General features: G+C 41.7%; 1 protein-coding gene across 2 annotated transcripts in view; it reads right to left on the bottom strand.

The window, feature by feature from the left end:
* Positions 1–3,059: 3,059 nt before the first annotated feature.
* Positions 3,060–27,176, bottom strand: part of LOC309697627 (phosphatidylinositol-binding clathrin assembly protein) — a 110,306-nt gene continuing 86,189 nt past the window's right edge. For both annotated transcript variants that reach the window (XM_082519680.1, XM_082519681.1), the window contains 6 exons: positions 22,603–22,746; positions 22,227–22,257; positions 21,833–21,965; positions 13,037–13,093; positions 11,112–11,228; positions 3,060–9,487 (listed from right to left, as the gene is read on the bottom strand). In XM_082519680.1, coding sequence (XP_082375806.1) covers positions 9,473–9,487; positions 11,112–11,228; positions 13,037–13,093; positions 21,833–21,965; positions 22,227–22,257; positions 22,603–22,746 — 497 coding nt within the window. In that variant the 3' untranslated portion in view covers positions 3,060–9,472. The remainder of the gene's footprint in view (positions 9,488–11,111; positions 11,229–13,036; positions 13,094–21,832; positions 21,966–22,226; positions 22,258–22,602; positions 22,747–27,176) is intronic.

Raw genomic sequence — 27,176 nt, 5'->3', positions numbered from 1 at the left:
TTTTTTAACGTGCTAAAGATATCAAGAGATGCCATCATGAATGGAAGTGCAGAGGATTTACAACAAAGTGCAAACCACTGGTTACACTCAGGAACAGGAAGTCCAGACAGATGAAACAAACTTGTTTCCAGTGCGCCACATCACCCGTCAAACATGGTGGAGGTGTTGTTATGGCATTGGCACATATGCGAGCCAGTAAAAGCAGGTCTTGAGTACTCAGTGACGATGTGACTGCTGACAGAAGCAGCAGGGATGAAGTCTCTGCACACCTCACTCAAGCAACTCATGAGTTTCTCAAGATAAAGAAAGAAAACTACTCCAAATCAGTCACCTGCTCTCCAACCAACAGAGCAGCTTTTTAGTTACTAACCACAGGCGGAGAGACCCACAACCAACCAGCAGTTAAAGGTCTGTTAGATCATCTCAGTGGAGGAAATGCAGCATCTGTCGATGTTCCCGAGTTTTAGAGTTCGGGCTGTGATTGATTGCAAAAGATTTTCATCCAACTATTAAAAACAATCCTTGTGTTTAAAATGAGTTTGTTTGTACAATGACTTTAATTAAAGTCGGCACTTCAATCACATCCCGACTACAACAAACTGTCCTGATACTTATGGACCTAACTGCATCCGTGTGGCAGCACAGCCTGCTCTCACATCTCCCTGACAGGACAGTTAATTCAGCTCAGGCTAACACGGTGCAGAAAGGCATTTATTTATATGCCGGCCTTTTGTAGTTTGCTCCTAAAATATCTTTCATCCCGGGCACACTGAGAAACTGCTAGCGACTCCAGGCGACAATAAATTATTCACTCGAGACAAAACACTGCTGTTTGTCAGGCACAGGACTTTTTAAGTGATTTATTTCCTACAAAGAATCAGGAATAAGAAAAAACAAAAAACCCTGAAATATGACCCAGTGTATCAGCGGCAGCATCAGCGAGCAGCCCTCGATGTGATTGTGGAACAAATGTGTACAAACGCTTTCATTATTCAGGGCTCAGCGGGAGTCGGGAGGTGGGAACACGTTGCCAAATCCCTCGCTGTGGGAGCGTTGATATCATGGCAGACAATGGCGGAGCAAATCAGAGGCGTTTCACGCTAACGTGTAGCAACAAGAAGAGATTAGAGGTATAGACTGTAATCAGACGTAAACAAAAAAAACAACAACTATAGGAACTGGAGAGGAGCAGAGGCTGGAGGTTTCCCACGGTGTGGGGATCTTTTGAGGCTTTACTCAAGTTTGTTTGCATCTTTTCAGTGAGCTTTAAGCATAAACGTAGATTTACCAGAATAATGAAGGCGTTTATTGTCGTAAATGACATTTATACGGTGTGGTAAATGTTTTCTCAGAGGAGTTGGGTACATAATAAAAGAATGCTGAGGAGGCAATGTGAACTAAAGGGAAGAGTTTAAACGAATGCATTGCAGATACGCAGTGACGCGAGGATGCTGCAGGCTGAAAACAGAAGGTTTAACTGCATTGTGGCTGGTTAGCAGGATTCAGCGGTGTAGAACAAAGAAGAGGATAAACATCTTTTAAAGGTGATCATGTGGCTCAAACTAACAGTTCATTTACTGACACTTAATAAACCCACTCTGACGTCCCCCAGCGTTTATAGGCTGTGTTTTTTTACCCATCTCATACTTGAAGGGAAACACTGGGTTTTCTGCACAGGGTGCTGGTAAAGTTATCCAGACAGCAGGCCATACTGACCACAAACACATGAAAAGGGCAAAAAACATGATTGAGTGACTGTTAGCAGCAGGAATGCAGTTTAATCATGTATAAGTTTAAGACTTAATTCAGTTTAAATGTTACACGTTTTAACCTGTGCATAACTACAGACACTGTAAGCATGTTTATTTCTGCTGTAATTTACTCACTTTTGGAGTAAACCTGACCCGGTGGAGGAATAATAACCACATGTTCACAAAGTTTGTCTGTTTCCCCCCCTTATCTCTTCAAGATGATCCCAAACCGCTGCAGTAATGAGGAGGTCCGGGCACTGGGGAGGCCAATCCATGACTGATAGTGTTCCACTTTGTGTTTTTACTGCACTGCCAGTGTCTTTGGGATCATTGTCATGCTGAAAAATAAAGGCAATCAAATGATTTCCAGATAGTGGAAATTTTTATGGTCGATCAAAATCTGATGGTACTTTTAAGTATTCTTCACAGCCACCTGCACACCATGCAGCTAACAGCTGTTTGGAAATCACTTTGTTGGTGCAGAAATACTGTTTTATGTGTGTCAGATTGTGCTGTCTTTGACATTTTTATAGATTTAACTGAAGAAATTGGGACAAATGATGCATTCTTATGACAGGGTGCTTTTAACAAATGTGTTATTTGCCAAGTCGTGTCATGTGCAGACAAAACACTGCTTCATCTCTTGAGTTGTGCATGTTTTCTGTGCACACAACTCAAGCATGCAAATGAGGGCTGGCTCAGGACTTTTACACAGTACAGAAAATGTACATTTTATCAGTGACGTGTAGCATATTTTGCGCTGCATCTGTGCCAAAAAATTATTCGCAGTTAATTTGGATAATACATTTAATGTGACAGGATCTGATCTTATATCCACATCCCCTGATTTAAAGCCCTTAGATGTGGTGAGTGCACAGTAACTCTCCTGCATCAGCAACGAATGTTGACGGTTCAAGCCTGCAGCTGGAGGCAGATGTAAGATTTTAATGTGTGCCTTTGATTAACGACAAACAGTCCATTTTCTTCAAATAAACACGCTCAAAAAGCGACCGCCGAATCTGCCAGTCTCGATCAAATTTAAGAAGATTGCTGCTGGTAGAAAAACTGCTGAAATATTTAGTGGACTGTTTAAAAATCTCACTTAAAAAAAAAAGAAAAAAAAGTTGCGCAATTAAGAAAACACATTCTCAAGCCCTCGGGGTGGCGCAATTAAAAATCAGAAGCTGAGCCGTTTGACACTCGGAGACCTTGAATGGTGAATATTTTCAGAGTTTATAGACTTTTCGACTGTTTGAGTTAAAAGATCACAAAAACACTCGCTTAGGAATGAAAATGACTTTTTATTTCTTTCAAAAAAAAAAAAAAAAATAGAGAGAGAGAAAACAAGTCCCTAGAATAAACAAATATACTGCTGTAAAATAAAAGCCTGTGATTTTTTTTTTGTGTTTTTGCCAACTGTAACATCTGTTTGCCTTTCCATGCTTGATACAATCCATATATTTCTGCTTTAAATAAATAGAAAACATGTACAAAGAAAGAGATGGGGGGGGGGGGAGACAGAAGAGGAATCAGAGATTAAAAGCTGTACTCTGCTCCGAAAAACATTTGGCATCATTGTGAAACTCATGGCTGATCCTGAAGTACGGGGCAGGTCTGCAGCCCTCCAAAGATTTCTGCATCGTCTGTCTGTTCAGCCTGCCCCCACCGAGTAGCAATCATACCTATATACTGCTGTAAGAACGCTAATATCTTTCAAGTTCAGAAAAATAAAGAGTAAATGAAAATAATGCAGATTATGAGTATGTCTTTAAGCTGTGTTGTGAGTGTGAAGGTGTGCATTTCTCTATATACAGTATAGTGAGGCAGCAATCCGAGGGTTCTTACCAAAAAACAGATGTAGAAAAAACAGAACGTGCACAAGAGATCATCGACTCGACACACCGACTCACCGACACAAAAATGGGGGGATTTACCATCGAACAGCCTCTCTCTTTTTGCTCGTCTTCCTTTTCTTGGGGGGATGGCGGCAGGGGGGTTGACTCTGCTGCGACCCACAGGGGACGCCGCAAACCAAGCAACTAATGTGAGATCTCTGGGACAAGTTCAACCGGGTGGTTACAGCGGCCAAACATCTGTCAGTCCAGACAAAGCGATGAACCTGCCCTTGCGCTCAGATAATCCATCTGCCCCTTCGCGCTGTCGGGGCCGTTTAAAGCAGCAACGACAACAACAACAGGAGGGAATTTATCATGAGCACCACCGCTGCGACTGTCATATCATGCTTTCTTAAAAAATCCTTTGCAAGGGTGTGTGTGTGTGGGGGGGGGACAAGAAACACCAACAACACAACCATGCACTCCCCGAGAAAAAGAGAGATGGCTCGCCAGAGAGGAGTCCGCTCGCTCAACACCTCAGCAGACGTTTTAATATGACATCAAGGTTTATCCATGTATCCTCCTCCACTTAGATTCATGCTACAACAATGCAGACAGGCGGCAGCAGCTTTTTTTCCTTCTTTTTTTAAAGTTGAAAGAAACTTTGCAACGTGGCCACGAGGTTCCCCAGGACTGATCCCAGCAGGCTAACAGCAGAAAACAGCGGTCGAGGCGGGAAAGTCTCAGCTGTAAATGTGAGAAAGAGTCTGAATTTGAGGGAAGGTGAAGCACTGAATAAGGCCCGCATGCTTGGCCACACCTTATGTGATAAAGCCGTAAAAACTATTGGCAAGTTGCACTGACGCTAAAGGTGGCGAGCCAGCAACGGAAAAACCACCGCGGCCATTTTTTCTGAACCCACTCAATCTTTCGACATCGGAACATTTTAAAACCAGTCGAATAACCTGATCCCAACTGGCAGCAGTAGGTTCCACTCAGAGAAAGTAGAACAAAAATAACAAAAGAAACGCAAAGACTGCAAAGATTACATTAAAGCAAACAGTTAACCTGATTTCACTTCCACGTCCTGGCTCTCATTTTACCCTTCTTCATTTCAAAGCCTAATGAGACTATTACAAACTTGTTATCAATCATCAGATCTGCAGTTAGACCTCATGTGATTTATTACTTTATCATCCAGGGCTATGATGACCTGATCCTGGATCAGTGCCACGCAAATCAAGCAGCTTTTATTTGTGAAGTGTCAATTTATCACATAAGATTAGAGACAGTAAGGCAGCTGTCCTAGAATATAAAAACGGTCTCATATTGGTGCCAAAAAAAGGACACATCCATTAACAAAATAGTTTTCTTTTTAAAGCTGGGACTCAAAAACACAGGTGGCCCAGAGGAGGGGAAGTTTTGAAGATGGAGAAGATCCAAAGAGTCCATATTTAGGACACAGGGAGCATCAGGAACATCCAATCACAGAATTTATCGACTATTTAAGAACTCCAGGTCCAGCTGCTACTGTTCGCAGGCTTAGAGTGCAGCCAAGATATCTGGATGAATCCTGCTGTTGTTCTCTACAGACCTGCGCGCAACCAAAGCTCAAAGGAGATTGGAAAACAGAACTTGTACTACAAGTTGAAACCAGAAAGCTTACGGCAGCAAAGACCTAAAGATTCTGCATAGTCGTATTTGTTAGAAGCCGTAGATAAGCTTGAGGTACGTCTCTCCAGCCTGCAAGCCGGCAAACATAAGCACGTTTTTCTTTGACTGTTGTGCAAAAAGGCCAATATGCCACATCTCGAAAACAGATTTACACGCAGTGGGCAAGCACGAACAAACGACGAAATCCAAGACAGAAACGAGGAATTCACTGGCGTAAAAAACCAATAAAAAAAACCAAAACCAAACAGATTAAGTTTCCTGTGTTCTGCTCGAAGATCACTTGTGGCAGTTACTACGTCGTTGAGATTTAAGAGGTGTGCTCAACCACTGGGTACGAATGACATCCTTCTCTGCGTAGGTTTGCAAAGACATTTCGGTGCCTCTCCGCAGAGCTATAATAAAACTAACAGGGAAGAGAGCCAATATCTCGATCAACTGTCCCAGTGATCAGTGGACTCACTACTTTCCATAATTTTCCTAAGTGCCCCTGAACAACAGCTGGTTGACTGACAAACCTCCCAGTCACAGCTGACATCTAAGTTCCAACACTTCTTGGACTACATACTTCACTAGTTCTAGAAAAGCACCATTTCAGCTCGCCCACTTGTAACAAAACACCTGGATATTCAAGCGTCGTGTGATTCACCGTCGAGGTCCAACCGGAGACACTCTGTAGGCTGCTGACATCATGACTGGCAAATATGATTGGAGATGGAGGGGAAAAAAAGATGAGGACCTCACCTACCAAACACTGCAGAGATGTTAAGGAAAAGCTCGAGAACTACAAAGCCTGAGAGCCGGTGAGAGGTTTAATCTACTGCTAAAAGACTGAGACATCAAGAGAGATAATAGAGCTACAGTTACTGGCGGAGAAGAGGACGGGGTGGGAAAACCTGCTGTGGGAGGTCTTCCACAGGTTTCAGGGGATACTATGAAGAGAGGCTAAGCTAACACAAGACTGCAACAGGAAGCTTCTAGAAGCAGCATCTATCCAACAGCGACAGGGATGAGTGGACAATCTAGACAGAAACTGGTTATTATAGCTATTTTTTTACTTACACATATCTACACATACCAACAGTGACAAACAGGCTAAAGAAGCATCCTAGAGAAAGACCAACTGGACCAGACAGGCTGAAGCGAGATTGTAGAGACTTCACAGCAGAGTGGGCGATGAGTTTGATACTGGACAACCACTGATGGCTGGGATGGAGATGCTGGACTGAGATCGGGAATGGTACTAAAAAAGCTTCAAGTTCATTGTTAGAATGGCAGGAGAGTAACCTTGAGTCTCCCGCCAAAGTGGCTGGTAGATTTGACAAACCTATTATGTTGTAAAACCCTAAACTACTTCTACACACTTCAAATCTTCCTCAACTTTTTCATACCGGAAAGAAACAAAACCCCCAAAAACAACAGCTCTGCTACGGCAGGATAGCCACTTGAGTGCAACATTTTTGCATGTGCATTTTTGCAACAAAATTTGACTTTATAAAAACAAATCAAGCCCATTTTGTGTTAAACATATCGGATCAAGTCTGGCTTTAAATTTGACCCTCAGAAATAGCCCTCGATGAAGAAAAGAAAATACGTACACATAAATGTGTAAGGATACACGTGGACACGAGAAGTCGTTATGCATAAATACACCCACAGTCAAACTCATGGGGATGGATGCTTTGGCTGAGCTGAAGAGTCAAATTTGATCCCCACAGATTCTTGGAACCACTGAGCGAGGGAGACGCCACAGGTTCAGTGTCGCACTTACAGCCACTCACTTTGATTCAGTGCAATTAAAAGTGAATTCAACTTGATTCAGTAACATTTAACTCACTCTGTGCCGCTGTCATCGATCACTGGCACATACTGTGGATCTGCCAAGAAGTTGTACCTAATGAAACAAAGCTCAAATCCTTAAAGACTGGTTGATGAGCTGATGAAGAAGACAGGAAAAACAGATACACACAGATAGATCCAACTGAGGCAGAAAGTCAACAAACCACAGGCTAACAATGCTAATTAACAGTGAGAGATTAAACAAAAATACACTTTACCTATTCCTAAACTGACCACCAAGTTGAACACAATGTACAGTTGGAGGTCTCGTCACACCAACGTTTGACACAGCAAATGTCTGCTAATTTTTTAAAATCAAGTTTAACTGTTGTGATCTTTGATAGAAAACTGTTGCCACCAGGATGTGTTTGGGGGAGAAGGGTGGTTCTTCTGAAGCCCGTTAGAGCATTTATTCCTGTACTGCTGTCTAACATTTATGGAATAACTAAACTTAGCGCTAACCCTTTCAAAAACCTGAAGGAAGTCCGGCCTCCTTCGTTCCGATGCCCTTAAAGTTCTACATTTTGGACTACCCTTTATTGAGCTCAACAACAAGTTTGAGAGTCAATAAATAACTTTGAGCCATTTTTTTGGAGCATCTTTGACTTCAGGGTCTAACTTGTAAAAGTCAAACTCAGGTGTAAGACTGCTCCTCTCCATTGGCCCATCACAGCAGCTGCACCTTTATTCCAAAGTCAACAAACCACGGATATAATTTCTTCAAAGTTGTCCTTCAAAATTCAAGGATGTTGCAAACAGCGACCATGATTAAAATTTGTCTTAATAACTCAACATTTTGAGTAATGCATCTCGAAACTACAATATACGCAATTCAAAATTTTGAGATAGCCCAGAATTTAGTCTCTTTTGGGCAGTTGTTACATTTTGTCTGTGGTAGAAACAAGCGTCCAGTCTCCTGATGCCCTGGATGATCTTTTATTTTTGTATGTAGTAATGGGAGTTTTCGTTTGAAAACAGCACTGCTTAGTGACTTAAGGAAAATTGCTAATGGTGCAGCTCTGGATAAGTTGAACATAGGCCAACCTCATGCTGTTGTAACTTATTAGCTACGTGCACAATTCCTTTCCTTACCGTTTCTCAGAGTGAAAACTTCAAAATACTACAGCTGTATTTTCAGTAAACCTTTAGTTAACTGTCTAACAGATCTCTTTAATCAATGTATTTAATTTATTCAACTAAATTTCTATAATAATTTTTAGAAAAAATAAACTACCCACTAGAAAAACAAAGGATAACAAAAAAAATCCCAAACTACCAAATTACTATCTAACTGCTATTAGCTTAGTTTTGCTGTGTCACTTTCTGGTGTGACTAGGCCTTAAAACATAATTTCATACAGTGCTAGCATGCTGTGCCTGCTAGCTCCCATCTTTCTGTGTGTATCTGTAGCATTACGTGGAGAAAAACAATGCTGTATGAGTAACAAAGACTTTAGCTCAAAACCCTTAACAACAAACGCTCAATTACTATTAACAAATGCTTCAACAAATCGCTGTACAAGCCCCGATAACATTCAGGAGAAGTTGGCGAAGAAAAACTGACAGAAAAATACAAATATATCCCAACAAAGCGGAAAATTACAGGAAACACACCGAAGAGGATTTGCCACTAAATCTCTTGCTAAGTGGACGGTTGTGGACGCAGACAGGGAGCGAGGGTGGGGATGGAGAGGAGGTCCGTGGCAAAGGTATTGTCTGAAACAACTGCTGAGCACACACGCACACACACGCACACGCACACACACACACACACACACACACACACACAATAAAACAAACACTTGTCTTCTCGTAAGTGCTCCAAAGTTGCCGTTGCAGGCGAGCAGTGACCCACAGAGGACAAAATAGCACCAGTATGAAATAAAGCTAATTCTGCAGCAGAGACTCTCACAGCAGTCAGACACATTTAGCCTGACTGAAAACTAGAGGTAGGATTTCCTGAATCCCCTCTTCCCTCCTCCCCGTCGTTCTCTCTCGTCCTTATTCCCTCTCCTGAAACATCACTCCATCGATAGGAACACAAATCAGACAATAAACAGAGAGAAGCTACACACACACACACACACACACACACACACAGGTGCAAAGAGTTGTTTCAGACAACGACCAGCCAGGATAACATCTTCCCCATCGAACCCCTGCCATCGCTCAGTCCATCCTTTTCGTCATCTTCTCTTCCTCTTTCCAACTTGACTTTTGGTGTCAGCCCGGTTATCTTGTGTCAGTCTGTCGTTTCAGCTTGAGCAAATCATCCTTCCGTCCATCTCATCATCATCCTCTTGTGTTTGTTTATGCTGTTTGTTTGTTTGTTTGTATGTATGTTGCTTTTGGCACTCTGCTTCCCCTCCTGACTGGATTACATAAACTGCATCTAAACAGACAAAGAGAGAGAACATGATAGGAGAAACGGTTTGTTTTGATCACAGAGAAGCCCTCTGACACTCTGCTCTGACCGCAGTAAAGAATTTCTCAATGGGAAATTACACAAAAAAAACTGAGGGTGAGGAAAAATGGCAAGATAAAACGAGATTAAAAAAACAATACAAACAAACTTCTATGAAAAATACCAGCATTTCTAAAAATTGCTGAATAATTGAACTTCCCCGGCCCTCTTAAAAGCTATCAGATGAAAACACAGTTGACCTGGTGATCATTCTTTACCCTGTCTTCTATGCATTTGTTGCTTTTGAGATGACTTTGTGTGCCAAATGTTATTTATGTACTGCTGGTTTTGTTTTCAACCAGTCTGCCACTCTCAGGTTTTCTGTGGGTGACTCAAGACGACACATCTGTGTCACAGGTTGGGAGGATTTTCTTTAGGGAATCAGGGGAAAAACAAACCTTTTTTTTTTTTTCACTATTTTTCACAAACTACCTGTGCTCGTCTTTCTATTTCAGTGTTTCCCTTTTACAGTCGTGTTGCAAATTTCTAGCCATCCAGCATCCTGGAGTCACCTCTTTAATGTTGACCTTAAATCTGGTGTTGTGCCCACGAGGTGCCCATTTTCACAGAAAATATGCCTCTTTTCTACTCGTACCTTCTCAGCTCGACTCGACTTTTACGATTTTCAATTACGTGGTAGTAGCTGTTACTTTTTAGTACCTGATGGGCCGAGGTTCCAGTCTGAAAATGTGAGGTCAACAGACTGCATGTCATCGATTGGTCACTCAGTAGCGAGATTGAAAACAAAAACTGCCATTTTTGAAGCTCTGCAAGGACTCAAATGGCTCCACAAAAACCAGAATCGTGGTGTCGAGTCTGACAAAAAGCCATAGACCATCAACACCATCACCTCGACGTCCTCCATTGTTGCGTTATGATTGCGACGCTTATAAATGTCATAGACTTGCGGAAGCGTTGCTATAACGACCCAACACATATTGAGCTGGTACTCAATTATAATGGAAAACAACTGAAACACAGTTGATTCAAGTAAAGCCAAGTAGGTACCAGTGGAAAGAGGCATAAAATGGATGGAGCTCCTGGTCGTGTACAGTGAGGCCAACGAGGAATTTAAAATTCTTAAAATTTTCATTTTAATGTCTTTTTAATGGACACCAGGGGCTGATAACTGGTTCTAAAACCCCCCCCAAAAAAACAAAACCCAAAATCCACAACCAACTCATAAAACCTCATAACTGATAAAGTGTCACTGATCAAAACAGAAATCTTGGTAAGAGCATGTTGTTGCATGAACTTCCTGTTTTGCCACCCACAAAGAACGTGAGAATTTAAACTGATGTTGTAATCATAATAAGAGCAGCTCTGTTATTAGCAGTTAATCAGTTGGTTCAAGCCTCAAGTTTTGAAAAATTTGCATGCAAATTCATTCAAAACTTTCTGAGTAATCCTGCTAACACACTGCCAAACAAACACACCGAGCCTCGCCAAATTATTAAGGTCAGGGTGACTTTGAGTCCAACATTTTCAATCCCGTCATTTAATTTCCTAAAAGTAATCAGCTGTTAAGATGTTAAAAATGTATGAGAGTTACCTGGGCTCCGGGCATGGGTGCGAAGGGGTTAGTGGGTCTTAGAACAGGCTGGTTGTACATCATTGGCTGAGGAGCCATCACAGGTACCCCACCCATCTGACCCATCTGGGGAGGAACCTGGACAAAGGTAAGATGCAGAGAGATGTTTGCAAAGTAAAAATTAAAGAAAGAAAGACATAAGGTTTTAAAAAAATATTTTGTTATACGCAGTAATGGAAACAAGACAACCAGCCGCTCAGCGGTGGCTAAGCACGGAGCAATCATTTTAAAAATGATTTCATCACCCAACAAAGTCTGTTTTCAAGCTCATTGTGTTTAATCTGAGGGTGAAACTCCTTTTGTTTTACAGGTGAAGTGTGCCAAACATTACACTCTAGGTAGTGGGACAGTCTTCAGCAGCTGAACATACTGGCGCCTTGTAAGGAAAATAAGGTGACTGGAGTTCTTTAAATTTCGTGCAGATGTTTCATGTCTCATCCAATAAGCTTCTTTAGGTCTAAAACCAGAAGGTGGCAAGTCCCAGGCATTTAAACCCTCCTGGGAGTTGACCCACTATGAACCCATTAAGACCTACCATAGAACCAAGTCCGCGAGAGTTATCTTTATAATTTTACATGCTGTAGTGCCATTTTTGGAAGTTGCTATACATCAATATAACCGTTATAGCCCAAATTTTGATAATATCTATGCATTAAGTCTATAATAACTATATAAATTGCAAAAAAGTGCAATAAACTACAGAAAATTGAAAATCGCTTTTTTAAATTTTTTAACATATATTTCTAGTTAGAGAAATTTAAGAGGCTTATCCCTCAAAACTGTAAATACAAAAAAGTTGCACAAAATAGTTTCTAACAAAAGGAAATTTATTTTGAGTGTCTTCATAGTTTTATTTTTGAGATACACCAATTTTTTATATACTGCAGGAAAAATGAAAATAAATATTACAATGCAAATTTACAAAGAAAACAGCAGGTGCATCAAAATAAACTATTTCCAGCAGTGCAATTTAAGTTCTAAGCATCCCAGAAACAATACAGAAAAGCACAAAGCCAAATGTGACTTTTAAAAACACCAGTACAGGCTTATAAGGCCCTGAAGGTAAAAAACTACATTTTCCGCGAAAATGTCACTTCTGATTTTGGGCAGGTAGGCATACGATAGTTCGCGCTGACGTCTATTCCAACGTAGAAAGTGTTATGAACAGTTGATCGGATCGGCAAAGCGTGTTTCTGGAATATTATGTTTTTGTTGCTGCAAGTGCTTTTTATGCAAATTTTGCAAAGCTATATGTGGAAGGAAACCGTGACCTAGGACAAACTGATGGCATAAGATGTAAGTACAACAACTCCGGTTTCATATGCCAAAAAAATTATTGTGCTAGCTTAACGTGGTTCCGGTTCTACAGGGATTTTAAAATAGTTATGCAAAATGGAGCGTGCCCGCTCCGACCGGTTTTAAAGGGTTAAACATGTGTCTCATCACATGTGCCAAGCTGTGAAAGAGGGAATGGGTCATTATCAGCAGAGGTTTCAGGTGAAACCACTGTGAGACCTTGCCCCATCCTATCATGTGACCCACTGAGGTCACATAACCCAAGTTGTGAGTGGGGGTTCAGGCACCTGGGAAGGGATCTCAAAACTAGATGGTAGGTGGCAGACTGTCATAGGCCACCCCCTCGGTTCAATGGTGGTCGTTCACAGCGCACATAGATGGACTCATTTACTCCTCTTGTCTTCTCTGTCCAATGTGAACATTGGTCCCCTTGCTCTCAAACTTGGGTGTCCACGCTAGTTATGCTACATTTGAAAACACACAGTTTAATTAATAATACAAATACAGACTTGCAGCTCTAGTCTCCATATAAATCTACGACAGTGCCCCCCCAGGCATGTGTGGGAATATGTTAATATGTGCATGCTTACCATTCCATACACAGGCACTTGCGGTGTGGTCATGGGGAAAGCCATGGGAGCTGGAGCCTGGCAGAAAAACAGAAAACAGGTGTCAACTATCAGAACAAAAGCACCTGACTCAAACATTTCATGGCTTTTGTCACATACGGCTTCAAGCCTTCAAAAAATAAAATAAAATAAAAACCCCACAATAAAGCCTACTTTATGTGCAAGGAGAGTACATTTAATGCTCAAGTATGTGCACATTAGGAGCACAATAACGCAGCATGCAGTAGGGGTACTTAGTGGATTCCCACTGAGTGCAATCATTACCACTGCTTTAAAAAGGGGTGGCTCAATAGCACAGTGATTGGCCCTGCCCTGCTCACTTTGCAAATCAAATCCACTACAGCTGAACAGGCTTCAAATTCGATGTGACGGGCAATTTGTAGCCATCGTTTACAACCCACGTGTGTCTGCGTCGCCGCCGCCCGACTTCTGCTTGACAAATTGGTAATTTATGGGCGCGAGCGTCTGCGGTACATTGCGGTATCGTGTCGGCGAATATCCTGGATGGAAGTCAGTTTACAAGATGATATGGGCAGGTGCAGGGCGGCGTGCCTCTTGCACAACAGTAGAGGAGTATTAATATCAACAGATGAGTTACTGACAGAGCCCATACGACTTTGATGTCTGTCAAACACAACCAGGAAGCACCTCACTGGGTTTTGGGAACACCTTATAGCGTTTGCACTCTCCTCATCACAAGCCGTGACTGCCTGCTCTGCTGCAGGTCAGCACCCGCTCACCCCACTGTTTGCAAAAACCCATTAAAAACAGCTGCCTTCACAGACCTAATCCATCATCGTAAATGAGACAACCGCGGCATTTTTAACACAATTACAAAGCCTCAATCAAACTGCTGAGAGAGACCAGTAAAATATTTCCATTAAACACAGCAATTAGCTGCATGGGAAAGTCATAGCAGGCTTACGTAAAATGATGAGCTACATGAATTAAGTGAGTGCACTTGTGGGTTTAGTTTTGTTATTGGCAAAAACACAACCACCCCAGCATCATCATTTAATTGTTATTTATGCACCGACACCATAAAAAGGACCTGCTGTGGTCATTTCAAATGAGGCACGTTGACTCTCGGACTCCAGCGTAGCTTTGCATGATTTTTTTTGTGTCTGTTTTTGCTACCTCTCCTTTCATGGCCTGTCGAACTTTCTCTTTTGTGACGCGCTGCTCTTTGCAAACAGACAGTTTCATGCGTGAAAAGTTCCCACAGATGTGGAGAATCTCTGGATTAATTTGACACATCTGAAAAAAATGTGACACATAACCGTCAGGCGTGTTCACGAGTTGATTTATTTGTCTTTTATGACAGATATTAAGATAATGAACAGTAAGTACAAGTCAGTGTGACACACTGAGTTTAACAGCCCGTGCATAAAATCAGAGAGCTCAGATTTGACTCAGAGAAGGAATATCTTTCAGTTTCTATTATTTCTAATGTGCCTCACGCACTGTCTTTGGCTGAAGTTAAAGATATTCTTGCTCATCATTTAAAAAAAAAAAAAAAAAGTGGCTCCAGGTAAAATTGAGTTTTTCCCCTACTTGCATTATCTTGATGAAATGAGAACATCTGATGTGCCTATTTAATTTTAAGTCAAACTAATGTGACTGCTCCACAGGATGATTTATCACCTCACTCGATCTGATTTGATTGTGCGCGCTATGCGAGCTTTTGACTTTTTAAAACTTATGAAAACTGAGCCGAAGTCATTTAAAATACTCAGAAAACTGCATCTGAACACTGAAGATTTAAAGTGATTTATAAAAGGAAGAAGATGGGTGGTCCCAGTGAAGAGCACGCCTACCTGACCTTTTCCACCTGAACCACGAGTGAGAAGCTTCTGCACAGATGGTTACAGAGCAGTCAGCTCACTAACTTTTAATGGTGTGTATGGGGATTGAGCAGGGATTCCCAAAGTGTGGGCCAAGGCCCCCTGGTGGGCTGTGAAAGTACTGGAGGTGGGTCGCAGTATTAACAGTAATATCAGTTTGTGTTTACAGGTAATACTGCAGTATATTTCTAACTAACCGGGCAGCTCACGCAATTTAAAGATATAAAACATTTGAAGAGGAAAAAAAGGTCAGAGGTCAAACCTGTCCTGATATTTGGATGCAAACTATAATGTGACTTTTACAACAGTGTCATTTTCTAAATGTTGCCAATACAAACAAAGGCAGCAAGATTTTTTACGCAAAGTTTTAAAGACAAGACATTTTAAAAAAGCTTGACCTGATTTGACCTTGAAGAGGTCGAAGGTCAAAAGTAACAGTATTTAGAATCCCCATCGTTCCCTGTATGCCAATATATTGCCGGTACAAACAACAGCAGTCAGAAACAAATAGCTCTATATACCATCATTATCATTTTGACCTTTCACGCCAATCTATTGAACTTGAAGGGGAGGTCAAAGGTCAAATGTGAGACTATTTTAAATCTTTCTATATATGTTAACAAATAAAAACACAATTTCCATGGTGAAGATAACAAGTAAGCTAGCCAGCCTTCTGCTACTTTAATTGTCCGTCTGTTATTTTTCCAGCGTCAAACAGCTTTCTGAGCGATGGCTGCCACTTTCAGAACCACAGTCTCAGCCCTGCAGTGTCATTGCCAGGACTTAAATGTGGATGTGAGGTAAAAGATCCTTGCAAAAAACATTTAAGACCTCTCTGTGGTGATTTTCCACGTTCGATGGCAAGACCCTCAAAATGACCAACTTTGAAGATCTCTCACAAAGCGCAAAGACCTCGCTCAGTGTATACTCTGGTTAAGACGCCCTCAGGAGAAAAGCCAGATAAGGTGAACCTGCGCAAGTAAGTTCTCGCCTTTGTAGAGCGAGTTGTGACAGTTGCTCAAAAGCATTAATCAAAGTGAACTACAAGTTGTACGAAAAGAAGCCAATTCAGATTAAAAAAAAGACGCTTTAATTTATCCATCTTATTGTGCGTTCAGCAATTGATCAGTGGGTTTGTGGTTTTAGCATTTGAACCCTGATTAAAGATGAAATTGACTTTACCGTCATCTGCACCCGAATCGCTCATTAATTTGCAAACCATCCATCTCTGCTTCCTGTCTGTCTTCACGGCTGCTTGTGCAAAAATGACGGCGAGCATCATTTTTATTCCCTACTTCTTTAAAACACGACAGAAAAACAAAAAGAAACCCAAGACAAAGCAGAGAAGGTGAGACGTGTCGATGCACCGCTGCAGATTCTCAACCGGTGTTTTTGTCCATCTATCTTTACGCCGCCGACAGCTCCTCGGTGCATCGTGTGACACATCCATGAGTTTGTATCCGTCTTTTTATGCTCAATCTCCCGCCTGCTGTTCTATCCTTCACCAGCGTGTCTCCCTGCCTATCTGCGCATTAAATTAAAAAAAAAAAAGAAAGCTGTCTTTTCTCTGCATCTTTCATCCCAAGTTTCAGCTTTCACCGCTGAACTTCTGCTGCTCCCTCTGCCATCTCCTCGGCACAAGCAACTTTCTTCTTTCTGTGCTTTCTAATGCAAACTCAGTCACAGTAAAAAAAAAAAAGAAAAGCAAAGGGAAAATGCTTTTTGATGGCGTTTTTGAATATCCAACCAGCACAGACAGTTACAACCTTGCCCTTCTGTTGAGAATCTCAGACGTGGGAGTTTCGATTATCATGCGTGAAGCGTGACGAGCTGCTTACTCGTGTTACCTGTGATGTCTCATGCAGTTCTGCTATGATTTATTTATTGTCTCATGGATTATGGGAGGTCATCTCAGCTGCGCTGGAGTCACAGACTGTGTATTTTCATTCTCGGGGACAGTAATGAGCAGTTTTATTAATATTCTCTCTCTGAGCTTTGTTTGGTTAAAGCTGATGTTTCTGTCGTGCTGACTGAACCACGCAGGATTTCTGTGTCGTACCGTGTAAGAGGTGAAAAGTTTGTTTTAGTTTGTTCTGCTCAGGGACCCATCACCTCTTTTCCTATTATTGTGCTGCTGAATTAATCCCCATAGGCAATTTCTGTTCTTGCTGGCTTGTCAGTGGGAGTTAAAGGCTGAAATAATATAACACCTTAAGAATTAGCTGGTTTGAGAATTACTTCAACACGTTTTTTTCCTGCACATCTCTTAAAAAAAAAAACAAAAAAAAAAAAAAGATGTTTCTTGGTGCATCAGGGACTCATTTCAGCTGGATTTTGCTGCTCTGTTGCAGGGTGTTTAAACTCTTTACCCCTTGAAAGTCGACTAAGAGGCTCTTTGTTATTTTTCCAACTACTCTAATGATCATTAAACCAAGTATTAACTGAGATATACTGAGATGTCAAAGCTAGTCTTTAAGGGTACAGAGCAGGTTGTCAGATGCCGACTGTATGGGGGGCAAGAGTTAAGAGGAGCTATTATAGTATATTCTAGTTTTGTTTTGTGTTTGATTCTTAACTCTGTATTATGTCAGTGATGTGGGATATACCTTAAGCTTTCTGTTTGCAAGAGCAGCCAATAAGAGGTAAACGACCTGTAAAGTAGCGATGGCAAACACATACTGCTCCCATTTCGATCTCAAAGCTGAACCAAAGAAACTCCTCTTTCTGTCAGTGTAGTTTATTAACATTTAACTACACACTGAATCCCTGAGACATCTGGATATAAGAAGTCGTCTAAATGCAACAGCAAATCTCTACATGACAAAGAAACACTGCTGTAGTAAATGAAAGAAACACTCTGGGACTAACTTGTGAAAAAAATATCTAAAATGACAGAATCTTCTGTAAGCTCATTAAAACAACATTTTATGAATTTAGGAAAATTTCTTATTTAATTTTCTTAAATTTTGCCTGATGAAAAAAAACTTTTAGAGCAGAAAAAACAGGCACTTTTCTGTCATTTATTAATTATTTTGATGCAGTATGATTAATTTATCATCAGAAAAAGCTTCAACACTTATGAAAATGGCAGGTAGCAAGTATCTGAAAGTATGCTTGCAAAACAGGCCATTTCTTTATATAATGTACAACCTTTTCATAAATCCTGTTCACTGCAGTCTGTTTACCCATGAAAGCAAAGACGTGAAAAGAAAAGGTTACGCCACAACCTCTACCTCTAGGTCTAAATCAGGCCTGAGGGTCATTAAAAGCAACAAATGAGACCAAATTGATACACAGATCGATGTTAATAACTGAAAAGTGTTGTTTATATTAGAGAAAAAAACCCGGTAGAGCTGACTCTCTGTGGCTGTTTGCAACCATTTAGTAACTTGTTGTTAAATCCTTCATTGCGATACTTTGATCTGTGCATCCTGGACCGGACCTCTGCTGCACATGAAGTTTTTCCTTTCATACCGAGATAACGTCGCCATTTCAGCCACAGAGATAACAGACTTCTGAAGCGCCTCAGAGTGGCTCGGTTTGCCGTTTTGTTTCCGTTTCATGGGATTTGTTGATTGAGGGGGGAGAAAAATGTGGATAATAACCCGATGAACGGCTGACAAATAAATTAGACGTGGATCTTTTAAAAGACACCCAGAAGAATGGCGCTCTTAGGTTTTAGTAGGGAGAAGGAGCGCTTTGTTCTAACTTCCTCACATCAATTTGCTTACATAAGCAGCGCAGACTATTACTTTTTATCACAGAGGTGAGAAGGTTATTTATGATAATGGTGCAAGAACAGAATGAACTTCCTTTTTTTCCTCTATTTTTTTTAAATAAGCGTCTCCGGGGAATGCAAGTGAAAGAAGAGGTGACAGGGAAAGAGATGAAGAGAAAGATACCCGGGAGAGGACGTGTCTGAGCAGCTCGTTAAACAGAGATAAGTACTTACATAACTAGTATAGAACATTCCATTCTGCATCAGGACGCAACGAGGAAAAGGGACAAAAAACAGAGAAAGACAAGAGAGGAGGAGGAGGGAGAGGAGGCAAGGTGATGAGATGGGAAAAAGTGGGGGAAAATGAGCGGGAGATGATGAAAGAGGGTGGCAAAACCGGTAGAGTGAGGTAAAGATGAGGAGAAACGAGAGTGAAAGATTAGAAGCACAGGAAACAAGCAGAAAATAATAAAAGAATGAGGGGTCGCGGTGCAAACGTGCAGATGTCAAAGGCAGGGCGAAGAAAACAGGACGAGAAGATGACAACGCAACAAAAAACAAAAAATAACAAGAGTCGTGATAAAGCAGAACACGAGCCAACGAGGGAAGGAAGACGAGTGGATGACGGTGCAAAACGAGCGGACGAGGAGGATGAGCGGGACAGGAAGGAGAAATTAGAGGGAATGACAGCAGAGGTGAAGCGGACAGCGAGGGAAGAAAGGAAGAAAGGGAAAGATCAACAGGAGGAGAAAATGAGAGAAAGAGGGGAAGCGGAGGGTTAGTGACAGTTTGTCCACGTCAGCCAGAAACTGCAGTCAAGAGATCAGGATGACAATCAGGAGCTGCCAGGATCAGCAAACGCACACAAATAACCACACACACACACACACACACACACACACACACGCAGCTATAAAATGTACCGAGCTGATACAACAAAGACACCGCACAGACATGCACAGATATTTTCACAGCGCTCGGTGTGAGAAGTGCCACAGTTTTAGATTAGATGCATGTCCTACAAAGTGTTTGCAAGTTCCAGTCAGCTCGGCATCACGCTGTATGTTTGTGAGAAGCCAACCGAAATATTTAAACTGATTTTGTCTCCAGCACTGGCAGAAACATAAAGGAGGCCAAATTATTACACTGACATTTTGGGAACTTTCGGGCACAGAGTGAAATGAGAAGATGCTACATGCCCTCGCAGTGAGGACGTGGATGTGTTGGATCTGGAAAGAGCCCCTGTGGCTGTACGACCCCACCCTGTTCATCAGCGCAGATCAAATGTGAACATCTTACTGCACAAGGAGATTACTGATTGGTTTGCTTCCAGACTCATGCTACGTAGAAAGGCAGGATAAGTTTTGGTTGGATCTTGTTTTCAGAAGTTGTCAATACATTTCATCAGTTTTTGTCACCCTGCATTAGATTTTATTTAGCTGTCGTCTCGTTTATGTCAGGGGAAAAAAACTGAAAACGATGACGGGAATTACTGGTCAACGAAATAGATTAGTTTCTGCTGGTTTGATTTGTGTAACATGGGATGTTGGGCTGCCACAGCCGGGTTGAAGACATGAGTGTACGGTGACATCTGGCGATGATGTCAGTGGCGGTGGTCAAAGTCACCAATACGGTGGATGCAAAGTGTCCTAAAGCGTGATTTTAACTTTTGCAGGAAATCTACATCCTAACTTAACGAATTAACCAGAAACAACTCTTTCCCCCACAAAGCAACCTTCCACGCCAATCAAGTCTTGTGGTATGCGTTGACCCGACGTGTAGTTACATTTATGTAGAAGGATGTGGTGCAGAGGTAAAATGGGTTTCCGGAGGTGTAACTTTGAGGTCTGACAATTTAAGCTTAAACCAGCATTTCTGAGATTGGTCAGCAGGGGGCGACTACTCAGGTTGCCAGAAGTTATTCAGTTCTATGGAAATCTAAATGAAAACTACCGCTGTGTCTAACTGCTTTATTACCTCAGTAAACACTTTCTGTCTAGGTTTCTGGTCTCAGCTGTTTGTCTCAAGTCTTCCTGTTAAAAGGGAGTTTTTCCTTCCCACTGTCGCCAAAGTGCTTGCTCATAGGGGGTCATGTGATTGTTGGGTTTTTCTCTGTTAGTATTATTGCAGGGTCTAACTTAAACCTTAAAGCGCCTTGAGGCGACAGTTGTTGTGATATGGTGGTGTATAAATAAAATTTAATTGAATTAACTGAATAAGCCACTTCATGATTTTCAGTTTAGAAATTATACTTAGTGTTGGAGGTTAAAAAAAATAAAAAAATCATACTTCTTTTACATTATTTTAACGAGCTGACCTAAGCAAAGAAAACTGCTAGCAGAGCTTTGACTGTGGCATCTTCTCATCAACCAACCGCATTTCCCAAAATGCCGTGCATCAAACAACAATAAAGGGTCTTTCCCATGAATTTTTTTTCGTGACTTTAACAATAACTTTGGTTTATCACAACTCAAGTCTCATTTTCGTAGCTTGGAGCATCATTTATGAAAGCTGGCAGCAATTAAAGTCATTGAGGATAAGAAACATGATGAGACCGGATATTAAAGCTCTGATCGTAGTGAGTATTGTTGCTGTCCACGTCCATCCCCTTATGATCACAGTGTACTATCTTCTGATGGCTGCTTCCAGCAGGATAACAAACCATGTCTCAAATCATCATCTCAAACTGATTCCTTGACTCCACAGTCACCAGATCTCAACTCAGGAGAGCCCCTTTGAGACGTGGCAGAACGGAAGATCAACATCATGGATATTTAGATAACATTTTACTGAATTAAGCAACTCTGAAGGGAAAAGTAACTCAGAACTAGCAAGACCTAACAAAGTAACCAGTGAGCTTTACTTTCATTTTGTTTTTTGCTTTCTTTTCCAAACTTGCAGCTTTGTTTCCCTCCAGTCTGCCCAACTGGGTCCAGTTTGTAGCTGTTGTGGACATCTTGTGACGTTGTTCTCAAAATCTGAGCTAGTTAACTTGGTTAATCTAAAGTAAAGCACTAAACAGGAATGATGCCAAAAATGCCAAATGAGAAGATAAGATTTGTTTTTGTGATAAACCAAAATTATCCAAGACTTCCAGGACTTACAGACACCTCGATGGACGCCTTTGGGCAAAATGTTGAGGTTGCACAATTCTTTATAGCAGCTGGGTATTTGTGCATGTGTTGGTCTCCTTACCACATGTGGTACAGGCATGGGCTGTGGGGCCATGGGTGCTGGGCTCCACTGTGTGGTCGACATGGTCTTATTTTGCCAGTTCTGGCCGCCCGTCAGCTTCTTCTCTCCCGGTTGGTTCCACTGCATATCTGGCCTGTGGAAGTCAAATGGATTCAGCTGTTTAATCTCAGGTTTAGTTATCACATAATTTGCTATTTACGTTTTTCAAATCTTTAAAGTCTAATTCAATAGGCCACAGATGTGTGTGCATATTAAGCAGTTCATAATAAATTTGCTTTCTGAGATTTGTGCTGACAGTTTCCTGACCAAGAACAGCTTAAAAGCGTATATTTGCTTTTGCAGAGACTACAGGCACAATTCAGGAAAGGCACCATCACGACTCAGCAAAACTTACTTTTTGGCTGGGGTCCCACCAAACTGCAGATCTGTGGAGAGTTGGAAACACATAAAGTGAGTGATCGCAGTTAAGAGAGTACAATGAAAAGGGAGGCAGGAAGGAATTTCAGCCTCAAATGCTGTTTTTTTCCCCTCATGAAAAGAGGTTCAAGTTTCCACAAAGAAATAACAAATTCCAACCAAACACATGAAGTTAAAGAGGAATATGCAGGCTCACTTCTATGTACAAGCAACAGTAAACTTTAATATGTCCTTAAGAGTCTGAGAGTACACTGCAGGCACGTATTCAAGGCCAGGCATTGCATGTGCCACGTTATGTAACCCAGTTTTTCTCTCGTCTTTGCTGGTCTATTCACATGAATCTCAACACTCACTGCCCACGAGGTTGGCCAGAGACGAGTCGAGGTCGTTGGCTAGCAGCTTTCCTCCATGATGGATGGCCACTTGAGGGGGAGGTGGAGGAGGTGCGGTGTGTGTGGGAACTGTAGGCTTTAACAGGTCTCCGAGAGCATCAAAACCTGAAGAAGAAATCAAGGTAAACAAGCGAGTGAGATGGGTGTGCAGAAAAACTGCATTTTTAATAGGAATGGCTGCTAATAACGGCATACAGGCAGGCAGAAAGACTGAGCAAAAAGCAAGATCAAGCACTTCATATTTAATTTAACCGAGTGGCAGACTTGACCGCTGATGAACCTTTTCCCTCAACAGCAACTGTTCAATTACAGATTAGAAAACTGTAACTAGGCACAGAAGGCCTGTCAAGCTTTGGATTTCTCCATATGCCAAGTCAATAAAGAGACAAGGAGCAAAAGGCTACATATATATCACTCTGTTTGCCTGCTGTAATGTGAGCTGCACAGCTCAGCTACAGTAGTAATCAACATTTTACTAGCCAAATTGCATTTCGTAGGGTTACTGTATCAAGAATATGGTGTAGTATTTCTCACCGACAGCTACCTCTGGAGATGTTACAGTTATCCTTCATTGTAGCTACAAATCCTTAAGTCTTTCTGGAACCACGCTACCACACACGTTTAATGTTAGCTTAAGTGTCCTGGATGCTACTACGCCCTACACGCTGTTAACCCCTCTATCCCACTGTTCACTGGATGTGGGAAAGAATACATTTGATGTAAACAGTCTAGCAATGTTGGCAAAGAGCCCTTTGTTTACTGAACACGCTTACTGGTGATACACAGAGAGCCTTTTTGTAATCAAACTAAGTCGTTCATGGTAGCTTACTTGTCCTAAATGCTAATTAGATTGCAGTTACAGATGTGAAAAAGAAAGTTTTCCCAGGACTGAATATACCCTGTGATTCAGCAGCTTGTAGAACTGCCTTTATCAGCAATAACATGAAGTAATCATTTTCTGTGTGGCTTTGAGTCTCTCACATCAGTGTGGAGGACTTTTAGTCCGCTCTTCTTTACAGCGTTGATTCAGTTTGCAGAATGTCTGCCAGACAGGTGGCCTCACATTTGACTCTAGAACACTTTGGCATACAGAGGAGTCCATGGTCGACTCAGTGACTACAAGGTGCTCATGTCATGTGGCTGCAAAAAGCCCCTCTCATCACCCCTCCTCTATCGTGCCCGACAGTTGGTATGAGGTGCTTGTGCTGATATGCTGTTGGGATTTTTCAGACATGGTGCTGCGCAGCAAAACATCTCCACTTTGGTCTCATCAGTTCAAAGGACATTCCAGAAGTCTTGTGGTTTCTGATTTACAAACTGTGATTTTTAGAGAGAAAAATCACAGTTTGGCCTCCGTTCCAAACAAGCAATACTTCTTCAGTCTTTTTCTGATCATGCTGTCATGAACTTGTTAACTGAGGTCAGCAGAGTCTGAGATGTAGTTCCTTTTTTGCAGTTCCTCTGAGCATTGTTTTACTTTGGGTTGCCAAGAATACCATGTTTACCTAACCCGAACAGACAAACTAGCTTCTTTAATAGCAGACGTCTGCTTAAACTTGTCCACCTATATCAAAAAATGACTGCATTTCCATTGAAATCTGCAGCTGTTCTCACTGTGAGCTGTATTATGCTCCAACGCAACAACAAAAAGTTCAACAGGCAGAATTTACCAACTTACTAAAGGAGACGGGGGACTATCAATGGTAAGGCTGAAAAAAGAAAAATAACATCTAAAAGTTAATGAGTGAAGTTCACGCTGGAGGACAAGACAAGAAAGTTTGGGAACAAACGTTATAAAGTTTCTGTATGAGTGAGAAGACATTTAATCCTGACTCTAATGAGAGCAGGCTCTTGCTTTCAACCTAATTTTTCCTACTCTTTAAATACATCAACTTATGGCTCGACCACTTTAATGAAGCCGAGCTGGACAGTTTTGATCTGAGAATATTGCTGAGTTGGGCCTCCTTAATATGAACCTCAATCTCACTGCTAGCCTCTCTGTTAATTGAATTCTTTCCGACCTATTTTTAGCATTTACCCACACGGGGGGAAAAAAGCAGATAGTTTAAATCAGATATCCTCGACCTAAACCGCTCTTTTTTTCTTTGCCATGTAGCAGCTTCAGTAGCGAGCCTTTAATCCCTGACTCGGTAGCTTGCAGCAGTTGTTCCAGATGATTGATTTATCTGTTTGTAGTCGTCATGTACACACTCTGACTGTGAACAGTGATTAGTTTGGAACATGCGTGTGTGCTTCTGTGTGGGAAAGTTAACTGAGTTTGTCTCTGATAGGTGGAAATGACAGGGTAATTTCCTGCACTGGTGTGGAAGTGTTTGCGTCTAAGTGGCTGCGTTAACAGCTTCTCATGTCAGCACTCATTCAGCTAATGGCTTAGCACAGGTCTGATGGTGGGAACCTGGAGATGTGATGGTGCATATTCAGAGGAGGAAAAGGTCAGCATGGCTAAAACTATTAAAAAAATATCTTTCATTGAAAGATGGAGAGATGAAGGCAGGAGAACAGCAACAAAAATTAAAACAAGAATGAGAACAAATGATTGCTCTGCTGCTAAGGAGAAAGGATGAAAGTAAGGCAACTGATGGTGGAGAGGGGAAAAAAACGGAGGAATAATATTTAGTTAGGAAGCGGTGTGTGGGTCTGACAGTGGTGCTGACACAAGAGATTCAGAAAGCACTCTTCCTGCTAGCTTAGCAGATGAGAGAGAAAAAGGGAGAGGATGGAAAATATACCGAGACAGAAAGAAGACTGGAAGTAGAGAGAAGAACGGGAATTGAGACAGAAGGGAGATCGAGAAATGAACCTAGTTTTAAACACTGATTTCCCTCCTGTGATAAAACGCTTTGTCAACACAGGTGAGTTTATATTTCTTTATTTCTGAAATCGTCACATCAGTAAAGCACCACTGAATTAAACTGAACCAAGAAGCGACAGATGAACGGAACAAGCTTCCTCAGTAGATCACACAACACTGCAGGGCAGCAAAAAGAAGAAGAAGAAAGCAGGGATGGAGGGAGATAAGTAAGCGGTGTGTGTCGTATTGAACTGAGGAGATAATGATATCTGTGTTAGGTGTTTCAGCGATAGATTTGACAGTCAATAGAGTTTAAGATCAAAGGGAAAGAAGAAAGTAAATCCATATCGAGGATTCAAAACACCAGCGCTGACTGCTCAGAGATCTGAAAAGAAGTTGTAAAAACGTTGCGTTTCTTTCAGAAATGAAGTACCCACCATCGCTGGCTTCATCATACCTAAATGTCCCCAAGGGTGGTATTAACATATGATGGGGGATCTTTACAAAAAAGAGCTTTAGGAGCTGCTGTGTGACAGGCAGATACGGAGGAAGAGGCTTCAATGGTTTCGAGACAGTGAAGGTTCTAGCTTGTTTCTTATCTACAGACTGATGACTTTTTTGTTGCTATGAGTCCTACCAGCTCCATCGAACTGACTGATGCTAACAGAAACTCTCTTGTTCCCTCATAACCCTGCAAGAGTGGCTTTAAGTAGCTGTCGCTTCATTCCCAGGAGCGGACTCCTAATCAGCCCTTTCCAGCATCTCAGGTTTCTGTTGAGGATTGGGGTCCATCGGACTCGGGTGGCGATTGTTTAGTCGATAACAGGGACAGTTTTACAGTTCAGTTACAATAATATAGGCTGTGTATAGCTGTATGTGAGACCAAAACAACAGCAACAATTGAGTGAAACCTGCTGTTCTTTGTCTTTCTTCTAAGCAAACCAGTCTTCCAAACCGTATTTATCCCAGATTTGGGAAAATCTTCTGTTATAAAAGGTAATTCTGATCTGAGGTTGAAGTTGATTCTGGGTGGTGCTGGACTGGATCAGGCCCACGGAGTCTAAAAGCTTAAGAACCAAGTAAATGGCTGATAGGCTTCAGTCTAGACTGCTCAGGAACCTCCTGGTAACCACAGGTTGCTAGGGGTAAAAAAAAAAAGAAAAAGAAAAAAAAAAGGGTCAGGAGACCAGTGGGCAGCCCACTAGCCAGGGAAAAGTACGTATTCCACCAACTGGTTGATGAGTGGTTGCTGGCAGTGATACCACATAAAAGGGTGCTACGCCAAAAACCTTGCTGTGATTTGTTTGGTATCCAGTGGGTTGTCATAGGGTTATGTGACACCTGATAGACACCGACTTGCCCGCAAACACTCGCTGACCACCCACCAAACTTGGAAAATGTTCCACGAGTCCTCAAACCCTCACTCGCTGCCTGCAGAGCGGGTGGTACGTTTTCAAAAGCACAACACAAAAGTCAGCACGCAAGTCGGCATCTTCCATGAAAATGACTGTAATTTGCTGGTGATCAAAAGAAGTCATGAGGAAGTTTCTACTGCAGCACCTTCTTTGTGACCAATTTCACCCAGAAACAAGCAGCAGCCAGCGGGTTAGGGAATATTTTTGTCCCTTTTATTATCAAATCAAGTGATTTTCGTTTTTTAATAAAGTTTCGCTTTTGCTCCTCATAACAGATAAAAACTAATGTGCTGTTTAATGGAGCCAAG

The sequence above is a fragment of the Aulonocara stuartgranti genome, assembly GCF_965226115.1.
Source record: "Aulonocara stuartgranti genome assembly, chromosome: 3".
NCBI classification, from domain to species: domain Eukaryota; kingdom Metazoa; phylum Chordata; class Actinopteri; order Cichliformes; family Cichlidae; genus Aulonocara; species Aulonocara stuartgranti.
The sequence above is the reverse complement of the archived record's forward strand: the minus strand, read 5'-3'. Positions and strand labels throughout refer to the sequence as shown.